The 13,834-nt window shown below is 33.6% G+C and overlaps 2 protein-coding genes across 8 annotated transcripts; one reads left to right on the top strand and one right to left on the bottom strand.

The window, feature by feature from the left end:
* Window positions 1-1,418: 1,418 nt before the first annotated feature.
* LOC142527086 (cyclin-U4-1-like) lies at window positions 1,419-3,745 on the bottom strand. Its single transcript, XM_075631803.1, has 2 exons — window positions 3,353-3,745; window positions 1,419-1,943 (listed from the first exon to the last, which is right to left on the bottom strand). The coding sequence occupies exons 1-2, from the start codon at window positions 3,685-3,687 to the stop codon at window positions 1,667-1,669; spliced, it is 612 nt and encodes a 203-aa protein (XP_075487918.1). The 5' UTR covers window positions 3,688-3,745; the 3' UTR covers window positions 1,419-1,666.
* Window positions 3,746-7,827: 4,082 nt separating this feature from the next.
* On the top strand, window positions 7,828-13,761 carry LOC142527713 (uncharacterized). 7 transcript variants are annotated; one of them, XR_012815511.1, is made up of 3 exons: window positions 7,828-8,316; window positions 13,306-13,406; window positions 13,507-13,757. XR_012815511.1 is itself a non-coding variant. In XM_075632607.1 (2 exons), the coding sequence occupies exon 1, from the start codon at window positions 7,911-7,913 to the stop codon at window positions 8,301-8,303; it is 393 nt and encodes a 130-aa protein (XP_075488722.1). In that variant the 5' UTR covers window positions 7,828-7,910; the 3' UTR covers window positions 8,304-8,316; window positions 13,287-13,761. The 7 variants fall into 7 exon arrangements, 5 of the variants coding, with proteins under 5 accessions (XP_075488722.1, XP_075488719.1, XP_075488721.1 ...); XR_012815510.1 differs by lacking the exons at window positions 13,306-13,406; window positions 13,507-13,757 and adding exons at window positions 8,573-9,088; window positions 9,119-9,299; XM_075632607.1 differs by having other exon boundaries at window positions 13,287-13,761.
* Window positions 13,762-13,834: the final 73 nt, after the last annotated feature.

Below are 13,834 nucleotides of genomic sequence, written 5' to 3'. Positions count from 1 at the left end.
ATTAAGAATTAAACAACATTTTTTTGGATCATCTTTTATTATTATTGAATATTACATTAATTTGTATAAATAATAATTAAAAATTACAAAATCAATTCTATAATTCAAAATGTCCTGTGATATTAAAATAAAAAATTATAAATGAACAATCAACAAAAAACGAAAAATTTGAAAAGAAAAGATGAAAATATATATTGAGATACATTTCGAAAATTTGATAGAGTGATAGAGATATATGAGAGTAGAGAATATAAGAAGAGATATGATGTGAAGCGACAGAGAGAAAAATAAATAGCTTGTGTATGAGTTAAAAGTTTTAAAAATCCATTTAAATCTTTGGGTTGAACCAAATACAATTTTTTACAATTTATAGTTGTACCTTAGGCTTTAATGTTTGTATGTTAATGAATTCCATGAAGTTATTAAAAGTTTATGGAAAATTTGAATACCTATAGACTTTTATAGAGTTTTTAAAAGTTAATGTTGAATACCACTTGACTTTTTAAAACTTTATGAAAGTCTATTTTGAATACCACTAGACTTCTATAGAGTATGTAAAAATCTTAATTGAATACATCTAGACTTTTAAAATCTACAAAAGTAATTAAAAGTCAATAAATCTCCTTATTGAACACACCCCTTTTATTTCTTGTTCTTTTATGATCAACAACACCCTTTCAAGATTAATTAGTGCAATAATTGTCATCATTGCTAGTACGTCAATCAAAATGTGTTGCTTGTGTTGCTGTATAATTTTAAATATTTGAGTTGCACAATTACCACTAGCTATAGCTTTTGTTAAAGCTGCAAACGTTCGATCCTACATATATGCTACAATGGATGCATGAGAATTAACGACAAGCTCCATTTCGATCACAAGATATATTGAATATGTAATTTATATTTGAAAAAAATTGAAGAACACGTGATTAAGACACACACATTGGCGAGACTGGCCTTCGGCTCAAGTGGTCTCACCCACTTTCCTCTGTAAGCGGCTCATGTTCGAGCCCTCCTTATCCCATAGTTAGGAAATCTCAAAAAAAAAATAAAAATAAAAACACACACACACAGAGTGGCGGAGCTACATTCATTGTGCCCGGGTGGTCCAATTTCTTTTAAAAAAACTTATGTGTAAGTTTTGTATAATATTGGATTAATTTGATATTAATACGGGTAGATCAATTTAAAATATTAAAATATTCTATAGTTGAAAATTATAGTCTAAGTAGACCATATTTCGCTCCGCCATTGGTCACACACATGTACTGATGTATATATATAATTATGAGAATACCATAAGTTTCATGAAAACTTTCTCCCCTAAAAAAAGTTTCATGAAAACTTGAAAATCCGCACACAAACACGTAAATATGTATAAATCATGTGAGATTTTATAACTAGCTAGCTCGACTAGATCACTAAATTCTTGTGAACTGCAAGAAATAAATCTGTATGCACAATAAAATAAATATAATATACATTGTAAATTACTAGAAATTCAACAACAAACTGTAACTTAAAAAACAAAAAAACAAAAAAATTTACACGACAACCTCAAAAAGAAGAAGAAGAAGAAAAAAGATTCAGAATCCGTAATCATAAACTAACCATGGCGATTAAAATCAAATTTCTTTTTTAAAAAATAACCCACCATTAATTAATGCTATACAGCAAGTTGGTGTTGTTTTTGATGGGCCGATTCATCTTGAATGTTTACCGATTTTCCAGTACAGAAAGAGTGTTGGTCTTCTGTAAAACTAAGCTTAGGAATATAATGAAGAATCGTAATTTGTCTGTGGAGGTGAGAACAGTAGGCGTGGAAAGTGGAGGGGCTGACATTCAAATGAAACCCTAAACCAAATAAGAGATCCACTTCAAGAAAGTTTATTTCAGTTGTGCTGATTCCACCAATCTTTGCGTAGTAAGCATTGTTGTAGTGCCTGACAAAATTAGAGGGGGTGTGGTTATGAATAAATTTATCAGGGGCGAATTAATATATACTGTAGTTAAAATTATATGAATCACGATCAGAAGAATATATACTTAACCGTTTGATGCGGAGGATGAGATATCAATTGATTACATATATTTGCTTGATATATCCAACATTTTACTCAAGTCATTCAAATGATAATTCAAGTCATAAATCATTATTCTATTATATATATATATATATATATATATATATATATATATATATATTGTATTATCGTCTTTATATGGTCATACATCATTCATCGTCTAATCCAACAAAAATTCTTTTGTCTGTCTTTGGGTATGTCCAAAGATAGAAATTTGCCTGCGTTGCTAATGATTTTTGAGGCTAGGTCTTTAGTTGGGTGAGATTAATGTATAATATGGATTCGTTAACTAATTTAATATCACCCTGTAAAGAATCATTAATAACACAATTTGACATTAATAGGCACTTGCGAACAATTTCAAACACGCATTTAGTAAAGTTTAAGTGATATGCTCAAGTAATTTATTAATTTGAAACAAAATATTAAATTTTTATTTATATATATATAAAAAATTAAACAATATCATGTGACATATATGTAATTTTTAACATTTTGTTGGACCGTAGCTTTCACGAATGAATGCTAGATTGAGACCTAAACCATATATAGCATCCGCACAATATTTGAGTGGCTAGTGTTCCGAGAATCAAATTATTAAAGTTTTGTAAACAAATATTTCCTTTGTGAAACGGTCTCAGAAATTTATTTCCGTGAGACGGTTCGATCCGATTTATATATTTAGTGAAAAGTAATATTTTTGACATAAAAAATAATATTTTTCATATGTCGGGTAGAGTAAGATATTTATCTCATGAAATTGACATTTGAAATGATATGATATGAACTTTTTTCTTTAAAAAATATGATGGAATGAGGTGTAAGCTGGATTTTGTCCATGGACCTAACTTGTACCTAACTTGTATTATTTTTGTAATAATTAATAATCAAGAAATTAAACTCTACCGATAGGCGCTTAATTAATTATCCCCAACAAGTATTGAGTTATACTCAATAAGAAGAAGATTGATATAACTAATTAGTTTCTCAATGAAAATAATATTTAATGTTAGAAATATAATTACTAGTCATATATCACTCCCTCAAAAATTTTAGAGCTAGAATTTGCATGATTTTTGAACTCTTAAAAAAATTATACATTAAATCGAATTTTTATTTATTTATTTTTGGTCATCTGATCATCCCACGTTTGCTAGGTCTGCCCGGATGTATAAACCGATCGACCCAAGATTTTTGAAAATAAAACTCAAAAAACAAACAAATAAATAAAAGCAATGGTTTCGAGATTAATTATAATCTGCGCTGACCTATCATCCATGAACTTTGCAGAAACCATGACGCTAGTGATGAGCAACCTGTGTACATTGTAAGAATTGATCTGCAACTCCGGCTGGCGCTGCGTGAACCGATCAAGATAAACGTACGCAACGACGTAGCAAGAAGGGCTGCAATTTGCGTACTTAAAAATTCTTTGCAGGTAACTGTGAATGGAGATATTTGACCTTACGAGGCCATGGAAGGCGGAGATTTTCTGGGGTTGGAATTCTGGGTTGAGGTCGTTCGATTCCGCGATTCGTTGGAGAAGAGAAGAGAGGAAGGTGATGAGCTTGGGCGTCATGTTCGGGCTATCTAGTTCTGCCATTGTTGTCTAGCTTGAATTTTGGAGTGTGATATTGTAATGTAAAAAATTAAAGGGCACTCGCCACTTTATGGTCTATCTATATAAACAAACACTACATAATATTATATACTTCACATATTTTGTTTCGAAAATTTATTTTATTTATGATATTCTATGAAATAAGTATGATATGAGATTTATAAGATGATTTTAAAAATTTACCCTTACTCTCTTATATTAAATAAGAATATAAATAAATAACATTTTAATAGAATATAAATTATTACACAAATAAATTTAATACGACAAAATGTTGTCAAGTTGATCAAATGAACAAATTGATGTCACATTTGGTCGAAAAGTTAATTTTAATATGAATTCCTGAGGAACAAATATACAGTTTTAATCATGAGTAGGTCTCTTGTGAGACGGTCTCACGAATCTTTATCTGTTAGACAAGTCAACCCTATCGATATTTACAAAAAAAAGTAATATTTTTAGCATAAAAGTAATAATTTTTCATGGATTACCCAAATAAGATATATGCCTCACAAAATATGACTCGTAAGACCGTCTCACACAAATTTTTGACTTTAATCATAGGAATGAACGAGGGGAAAGTTCATCTTCATCCCTTTTTCATCATCCTTTTATTTTCGAAAACCAAAAAAATCAAGCCATAATATTTTAGTAAAATTAGGCCTATCTAATTATACCAAAATATAGCTAGATAGGTATCAAAATATAAGTGCTAGAGAGGTCTATATTTATAGACAATTCTCAGTACTAAATCTACTGTTAAATGTTTCTCTTTTTTTTTAAAAAAAAAAAAATTATAAGTGATGATAACGTTGTAACTCAAGTCTTTTACTCAGTATACTAACTGAAACATCATTGTTCATAACAAATGTATGACCAAACAATTGTCATTTTTACTAACAATTATAGCGATAAATTACCGTACAACTAAAATTTTTAAACAATATAATATCACAAATACCACTGTTCGGTCGGTCTTCTCAACCTCGCAATCATCGCATCCAACACTAAGACACATATATAATGCAGCATCATGTGCTTATGATTGATTCTAAGGCGTAAAAATAAATAAGTTGTTTGCACCCTTAATTGTTGCCTTAATGATTGATACAAATATTATATTAGTTAAAAATATGAAAAATTAAATTGTATGGCTCATGCCAATACAGTGATTAAATTTGTTGCTTTGTCATTTCAAATCCCCTTCAATAATTAAGAACATGGAAGCAGTATTGTGGTTTGCGATATTATTTGACTTTTGATCTTCGGTGCACGGATTCAAGGGGCCAATTGATTTCATTTTAGAACATAAAAAAACTCTTGATTTGTCACATTTATTATCCCAACACATTTTTTTTAAAAGAAACAATCTCAATATATATCTTTAATTAAATAGTAAACTTTTTATGAGATGGTTTCACGTATTTATATTTATGAGAAAGATCAACAAGAGATCCAAACTTAAAGTGGAAAGTAATACATTAAGCATAAAAAATAATATTTTTTAATTCATCGAGTCATGTTGAAAATTCGTGTCACAAAATTAACTCGTGTTACCGACGTACTTAATTTTTTGTATTCAAACAGATATGGAACTAGAGTGCTCGCATATTTTTAATTACATTATATTCTCTTGTCAGGTTTGAAGATTCCAAAAACACATTATGTTACTCTCTGTTGATAACAATTTTGCCGGGAAGTAGCATGTGCTTTTCATTAAAAGCTAGCAAGAACAAAAGTATAATATATATAATAAAAACAAATAAGCAAAATAAATTAATATTTGGTTTCTATAATAATAAAGATATTTTTAAAAGTGCAAAACAAGTTATCAAATACGAATTTTCTGGGATTAGTCATGGCCCATATAGATTATAGACGTAGTGGGTCTGGGCCAATTCTGGGCTAGATTGTATTTCCATTCATTTTGTCTTTGGTGGTCCAATGGGCTACTGAGCTCGCTCGTTTCAAGTGTCAAATCACATCATATGGTTATTTAGAATGACGAAGGAAAGTAGTCAATTTAATTCTTTAAGTTGTCATATATTTTTGTCATCTAGTTTGGTTTTTAGTCTTATTTTATCGAAACATTGACATAACATTAAACACATCATTAATTTTCAATACTGCATCAGTATTTTCTAATATAATTCAATAGTTTTCGGTGTCACGTCAACGCTACCAGAAAACAACAAAAAAAATAAAGTCGTAGGTCTATGACACATCTTCAAAAAGTCCAAGTACCAAAACAAAAAAAACATAACAATTGGACTATAAAAACAGCTGTTTCTTGAAATGATTACTTAAAACCATTTATTATGCACAATTCAAAGCATATCAACCACACATTAATTTTTAAAAAAAAATTTGACAAATATGAAATACAAATTTATTATTACAAATTTCGTAGGATATAAGTATACAACAAAAACATTAAAATTAAAATCTCCACCGAGTCATAACCGATTTACATTGATTTCCTATTTTTTCAATGTGGCAACCAAAATATATTTGTTATATATTTTTATATTTTAAATAAATGAGCAAACATAAATTTTCATATCCCTATGGATAGATATTACACCAAGTTATCAGGCTTGTGATCAACTAAACCCTCAAGATTTGCAACATCCCATTTCACGGAACCTCCTTCTGTCTTGCTCAACACTGCATGAAGAAAAACAACAGGAACAGTCGCAGCAATCGTCACGAAAAAGTGAATCCCCGCGCGCTTAAGAATCATCTCAACCCCACATCTAACAAACAGAAGAAACAGCACGAATCGCCAGTCGATTATCTCGTGAACCCACGCATGACTAGGCAACGCACGCTGCAAAAGAACGTATAGGAACGCCACTTCCGTGGTGGCGACCAGGTATACGATCAAGACCTTGCGTTCAGACGCGAGGGTTATGAAGAGAACGGTCCAGACAAATATACCATAGTATAAGCTGAATGTTCCTAGATTCTTTATGATTCTTGCTGCTGCTGATTCCTGAGTTGAAGGGATGTTGAAGGGGAATGAAAAAGTGGAAGTTTCAAGGGTTTTTGTCGAATCATTCGATTCGCGGTGGTCGTGGGAGCCGGAAGATGGCGGAGTGGGGGTGGATAGACGTTGAATGGTGGTGCCGTAACCTTCCATGGCTGAGTTGAGTGGAATTCAAATAAAGAAATTAGTAGCTTAAAGAGTTTGTATAATCTTTTGTGTGTGTGTGTGTGTTTGTGTGTGTGTGTGTGTGTATATATATATATATATATATATATATATATATACATTTTTTATGGCACAAAGTATTCCAATGAAATGCAAAGTCAATGCTAGACTTATCGATCTTTCATAGGACCCTTGGTTTCCAGGAAGTTGCTCTCAGTCTCAGAAGCATGCTAGGTCAGATTTATTTATTATTTTGTTTACTTAACCTATTTTGCATTTTAAAAAATTCATGTGCCAGAATTATATAATCATGAAAATTTGTATGATAATTTTTAATAAAATTTGTGTAACTTTAAAATAATTCTATAATATTTAATAAAATGTTTTAACTCATTTATTTATAAATTGAACCAATAAAACATTTATTCATGCGTAGTCAAGTCAACTCTAGACTTTTATCAACCTTTCACCGGTCATATTAAGGCATGCCGACTTCATATCCAATGTTTGAGTAGATATCTTGTGAGACAATTTCGCAAATCTTTATATGTGAGACGAGTCAATCCAACCGATATTTACAATAAAAATTAATGCTTCTATCATAAAAAATAATGCTTTTTCATGGATGAAATAAGATATCTGTCTCACAGAATACGACCCGTGAGACCGTCTCACACGAGGTTTTTATCATAATATTTAAGTATCTATCAATAATTGTTTTATATATGTGTTTTTTTTTGAGAAATAAAAAAATGATTTTGCAATGGCATATCTAGATTGTGTTGATCATTTAATTTTGAATATATATTAAAAATTTAATCATTTATCGTGTGTGAGATAAATTTTTTTTGAAAAAATTGATTTCATAAAAGAAATAGAAATGAAATCTTATATATCACAATTCTGAAATTATATTTATAAGTAGAAACATCTTTTCAAAAGGATGTAACAACATACACACCAAAAAATGTTTGAAATGGGACCCAAGCAAAAAAAAGGTCACAGAAATTTCCACACATAATCGGGGCCCTCATTGCCAAAATTTCCCGGGATGGCGGCTCCGTTGACGACCCAGAGCAGTATTCATCTCCTGCGCTTGGCCCTCTCCTGCAGAAACATCACTGCCCAAGTCATATCTCCGAGCACCGACTCCATTATAGCCATGGCTTCATCCGCGGAACAAGAATTCATTGCTGACTACAAAGCGAAGCTCGACCGATTCCCGCGCTCCCAGTTCCTCTGGAGCTCCAAAGTTGCTGCCAGAATCGGGGAAAAGATGGCCATCCGCCTCAAAGAAGTTGGGGTCTTGAGCGTCCAAATTGATGCGCAAGAAGAGTTGTCGAGGCCGATTCATTATCGAAAAATGGTACGGCCATTTTTTGAAAGCGTAAAGTCTGGTGGGATAACCGTAGCCGGTGCCGAGTATTTAGTATTTCTGGGTTGATGATGATTATCTGGTAAATCCATTTTTCAGGTGTATTTTCTTCATTTTGTTCAGTTTAAAATGTTAAAGATTTAGTCTTTATTTACGAAATGGTGGGTAATAGATTGCGAGCATTGAAATTGTTATCCCTTGAACTTGTGGGGCATTCTTTTTGAACCGAAGCATTTGTGGGTCGTGACGTGAATTTTTCTTTGCCGTCATGTTCTGTTACAAATTTGGATGAGATATATATGCTACGAGATTCATTTTAAATCTTGCTTCCAACGCAGATTTCGTTAATTTTGATTGGTTTCTCTTTCTCCACCACCTTGAAGAAATGGGGCTGAAAAATTTTCTGATAAGGATGTGGCTGGCTAGTATGTGTCCATTACTGGTAACAATTATCAAGAATTTGCTACAATTTGGTTGGTTTGTCTCGGGGAAACATGTGTTACGAATTATTGAACTTAAGTTTAATGCTTGAAGTGGAAAAAGATTGTGGTAATTTGGATTGACAAATCGCCATTGGAACATCAAAATTCTGAGTGAAGAAAAGTGTTTGATTGTGGATAAGTTATATTCTATTTGTTTGGATGGTTTTATGTATCTTCGAAGTTTATAATAATAGAGCAATCCTATCCACACTTTTTATATGAGTTCCACATGAACCAGATTGATTAAGAAGTGAGAGGGAGATAAGTCTTCCGTTGTACATAAATAAAATCTCTCTGGTCCATGTATCGAACACAATACCAAAATAGTACTGATACGCGGACCCAAGGGATAGGTACGACGGGGGCAAAATGGTTTTTTTTTTTTTTGGAATGCATTTGAAGGACGTGACTACTCAATGGGAAAATGTACACATTAATTTTATATATTTACGGTTTGATATTCGTTCACGCCTTCTAAACTGCTATTTCTTGAAATTGCGGGCTATTCTTTCCATGTTAAGAATTTGAGCATGAGCTCAAGATTAAAATCTAAGAGATATCTTGGTTTTCATTTGACATGAAAATGCAGGAGCAACAAGTGTTTTCATGCCATGCAACGAGAAAGAATGGGTTCTCGTTGTTACTTTCGATTCACTTTTGTGACCGTCTTCATCTTCCATCTTGTGAAGTTTTTTTCATTTCAACACTTGTTTGGTGCAATTTATCCTTTTCACCTTTATTTTGCTGATGCATTCGTGAACGTGTGCAAAATCTTTTTTGCTGGCCGAAAAACAATATTTGGTCCCCAGATGGGTCGATGTCTCACACAAGATTTTGCTACATATAGACATCAATAACTAGAGGACCTGATATTGTTGGGGAAGAAGAATATGAGGCAGAAAGCAAATGTAATAAAGAAGAGGAAAAAGATAGACCGGAGTTTACGTGAATATCATTCTCTTCAATTAAAGACCATTTACATATGCTATTTATAGAAACAGAGTAAAGCAAATAAAAGCAAATATTAACCAATAAGCCACTAATCCGATTATCTAACTATGGGATCCACTAAATCCTAACTAAGCAATAAACTTGAGCCACTAGCATGACACGTAAACTAAATAAACTTGGTTGACTCGACCCTACCCCTGCTGGCAGTGCCCGCAAGGATCGATCCAACGGCTCGGATTTTTCCGAGTCAATTTTTTTTTTACATGGAGGTGGGCCCGGATCACTCATGTTGAGTGATCCGGGCCGTTCATTGCCCGTGCGGGCACTGCCTGCACGGGCAGGGTGAAACAATCCATAAACTTTGACTTATTCTTCAAATATGCTTGGTTCGGGAATGAAATTTTGGATTTTTGTCATAAAAATTGCTGCTTTGTTGTCACAGAAAATCTCAGTTGGTCCTTCTTGTTCTTGTTGAAGTTCAGCTAACATTCTTCTCAACCAAATGATTTGACATGCTGCTGCAGTGGCTGCGATATATTCAGCCTCTGAGGAAGATAATGTTACCGTGGCTTGCTTCTTTGAGCTCCAAGTGATTACTCTAGACCCAAGAGTAAAAATACTTGCTGAAACACTTCTCCTATCATCAAAGGAACTTGCTCAATCGCTATCTGTGAAGCCTCATAATCTGAAATTTGAAACTTTCGAGTACCAAATCCCATATTCCATTGTTCCAGCAATGTAACACAAAACCCTCTGCCATTTTTCAGTTTTAGCTGCTTCTTCATAGGAAATAGGATCTGAAACAATAAGAGAAAAGTGACAGGATACATATATATCAGTCAAAGATCTAATCCTTCTCTGCGGTATCTCATCCGAAGAACTTTGACTTTGTGATGTGCGAGGAGAATTTGATGATGTTGAGGATGATGAAATTGGAGAAGCCATAGAAGAACTAGCTGAAGAATTTGTTGAAGTTGGCTCTTGAAGTTCATTTGAAGATATTCCATTGACCCAAGGAATATGTTCTTGCACTTTTTCATTGTAATCCCAACTTGCATTTTCTTCAAAAACTACATCTCTTCTCACCAAAAACTTTCCATTAAGAGGGGTTATATAATCTATATGCTTTAGATTCAGTACAATAACCAATAAAGCTGCAATTTTCAGATTTTTCATCAAGTTTATGATGAAATTGAGAATTCACCAAAGCTTAAGCTATACAACCGAAGACTCTTAAATGACTTACAGACGGCTTTGTGCCACGCCAAGCTTCGAATGGAGTTCGATTCATGACAGCCTTTGTTGGAGATATATTAAATAAATATACTGATGTTGCCACAGCTTCAGCCCAGAAATCATTTGAAAGATTTTTTGCTTGTAATAAACTTCTTGCCATCTCTACAACAGTCCGATTCTTTTGTTCAGTGATGCCGTTTTGCTCCGGAGTGTAAGGAGCTGTCAATTCCCTGTGAATGTCATTTTCTTCACATAAAATATTAAATTCTTTGGACACAAATTCTCCACCCCTATCCGTGCGAAGGACTTTGATGCAAGATTCACTTTGTTTCTCAACTTCAAATATAAAGTTCTTAAATTTCTCATATGCTTCAGACTTGTTTTTTAAAAAATAAACCCAACTCATGTGACTATAATCATCAGTAAAAAGCAAGAAATAACGACTCCCACCAAAATATTTAGTCTGCATAGGCCCACATAAATCGGCATGAATTAATTCAAGACACTTTGAAGCTCTCCAAGCCTTTCCAACAGGAAAAGACTTTCTAGTTTGTTTTCCATATATGCATCCTTCACATACACTGATAGAACCAATCTTAGGTAGTCTGAAAACCATACCTTTTTCACTTGATAATTTCAGACCTTTGACGTTGAGATGCCCATATCGCAAATGCCATAGAATTGAGTCAACTTTTCCATCACCAACAAGAACAAAATTCTCAATGCGTGAAACTTCCAGTGGGAACATTTTGTTTTGTGTCATGTTGATGGTGATCAACGTATTTCCTGAATTCTTTTCCTTAGTAACACATGCGCCATTATCAAAGGAAATAGAATATCCACATGACATTAATTGTCCCACACTAAGCAAATTATATCCCAAATCAAGTACAAATTGAACATTGCGCAATAGCTTTATTTTACCATTGGTGGTTTCAATGCCTACTGTACCTTTCCCTTCAACTTGCACATCTTTACCATTCCCAAGCCGCACCTTCACTTTTTGTGTCTCATAACATGGATTTTGTTCCCGTCATATTGTTTGAACAACCGCTATCTACAAACCACACACACTTGAATTATTGTCAGTATTAGAATAAACCTCCTCTTCATTCTCTGCCACATAATTCATTTGCTGGTCTTTGTTTGGACTATAAGCTTTTACATGTCCATATCACTTGCACTGATAGCATTGAACACCATTCTTGTTATTTATGTGCTCACTGGTGTAACTTCGATTGCCAGTCAAATCTACCTCTGCCTCGTCCTCTACCAAAACCTCGACCACGACCATGACCACGGAATCCTCCTCTTCCACGGCCTCTAGTTGTTGAGATTTCAATTTCTCCAAGTTTTGAGACTGCCTCCTTCACTTGAAACGCCCTTTCTTCATTTTTTTCAAGTGACCTGTTAATTCTTGACTCATGGGCTTGCAAAGACCCCATTAGTTCATCCAATGAAAAAACTGACAAATCATTAGATTCTTCTATTGCAGCGACAACATATCAAATTTTGGAGTTAAACTTCTCAATACCTTTTCAACGATAGTTTGGTCGGTAATTTTCTCTCCTTAAGACCACATTTGACTGATTATTGCCATTGCTCTTGACAAAAAATTAGTAATTGATTCTCCCTTGTTCATTATCAAGGTTTCAAAGTCTCGTCGAAGTGACTGCAGCCGCACCACGATGATTTTTGAATCACCTTGAAATTTCTTCTGCTGAATTGACCATGCTTGCTTAGACGTGGTCGCAGATGCGATTCTTGAGAAGATGCAGTCATGAATAGCCTGCTGCATAATTACCAATGCCTTTGAATCTCTCCTCCTATTCTCCCTCAACATGCTTTCTTCGTCAGGATCAGTAAACCCATGTTCTACCAAGTCCCAAAGATCTTGAGATTTGAGCAGAGCCTTCATACGGATACTCCAGAATTCAAAACCTTCTCCTTTAAAAATTGGAATGAGTGGTTGTGCAGCACCCATTGCAGAATTACTGTTGGCCATGAAAGTCTTTCTCAAAGTATATCCCTCAACTCATATGTTTTCACTGTACTCTCTCTCAAACCTGTGCTCTGATACCACAAATGTTGGGGAAGAAGAATATGAGGCAAAATGCAAATGTAATAAAGAAGAGGAAAAAGACAGACTGGGTTTACGTGAACATCAATCTCCTCAATTAAAGACCATTTGGGTAAAGCAAATAAAAAGAAATATTAACCACTAAGCCACTAATCCCATTATCCAACTATGAGATCCACTAAATCTTAACCAAATTGACTAAGCAATAAACTTGAGCCACTAACATGACACTTAAACTAAATAAACTTTCACTCATTCTTCAATAGATATTTCCTTGTACCTTGAGTGTGTTTCTTTTCTCAGCCCATCTTTTTAAGAACAGATCAAGTTGATATCGTCATCTGGAGAAGATGGATCATATTCAGGACTGAAACAGCTATGGATACTAAGAACCGGCAGATTTCAGAAAACGGCTGGAAAACGGTAGTTGTGTTTTATGCCAATTGGTATATGGTTGCTGATCATATGCAGTCTCTCTCGTAATCTTTGTGGATTTAAAGACTCGTTTATCTTCATATCATAGGTGTTTTTTGAATGTTTGCACCTGAGGAAGAGGGCGATGGAGGCGTTGTACTTAAACGCTCAAGAGCCATTGTTGGCTCTTCTTGTGTAGTTAATCATATTAGCATCATACTTATATTCTTAAATGTACTTGTTTCCGAGTCCAAGTATCTTAAAAATCTCGGAAGTTTAATTATGGTTGCATCAAAAAATTTTGATGTACTCCTGTCTAATTCAATTCATCTGAACAACTCATCCACCTGAACATGAATGTCAACTATAATCATCGTGTGTGTATGTATATGTTGCTTTTATCTATCAACGGGCCGCGTTTATCAAACTCTTTCATC

Source organism: Primulina tabacum, chromosome 15 (assembly GCF_025594145.1).
Source record: "Primulina tabacum isolate GXHZ01 chromosome 15, ASM2559414v2, whole genome shotgun sequence".
NCBI lineage: Eukaryota > Viridiplantae > Streptophyta > Magnoliopsida > Lamiales > Gesneriaceae > Primulina > Primulina tabacum.
This window is presented reverse-complemented; position numbering and strand designations above follow the sequence as displayed.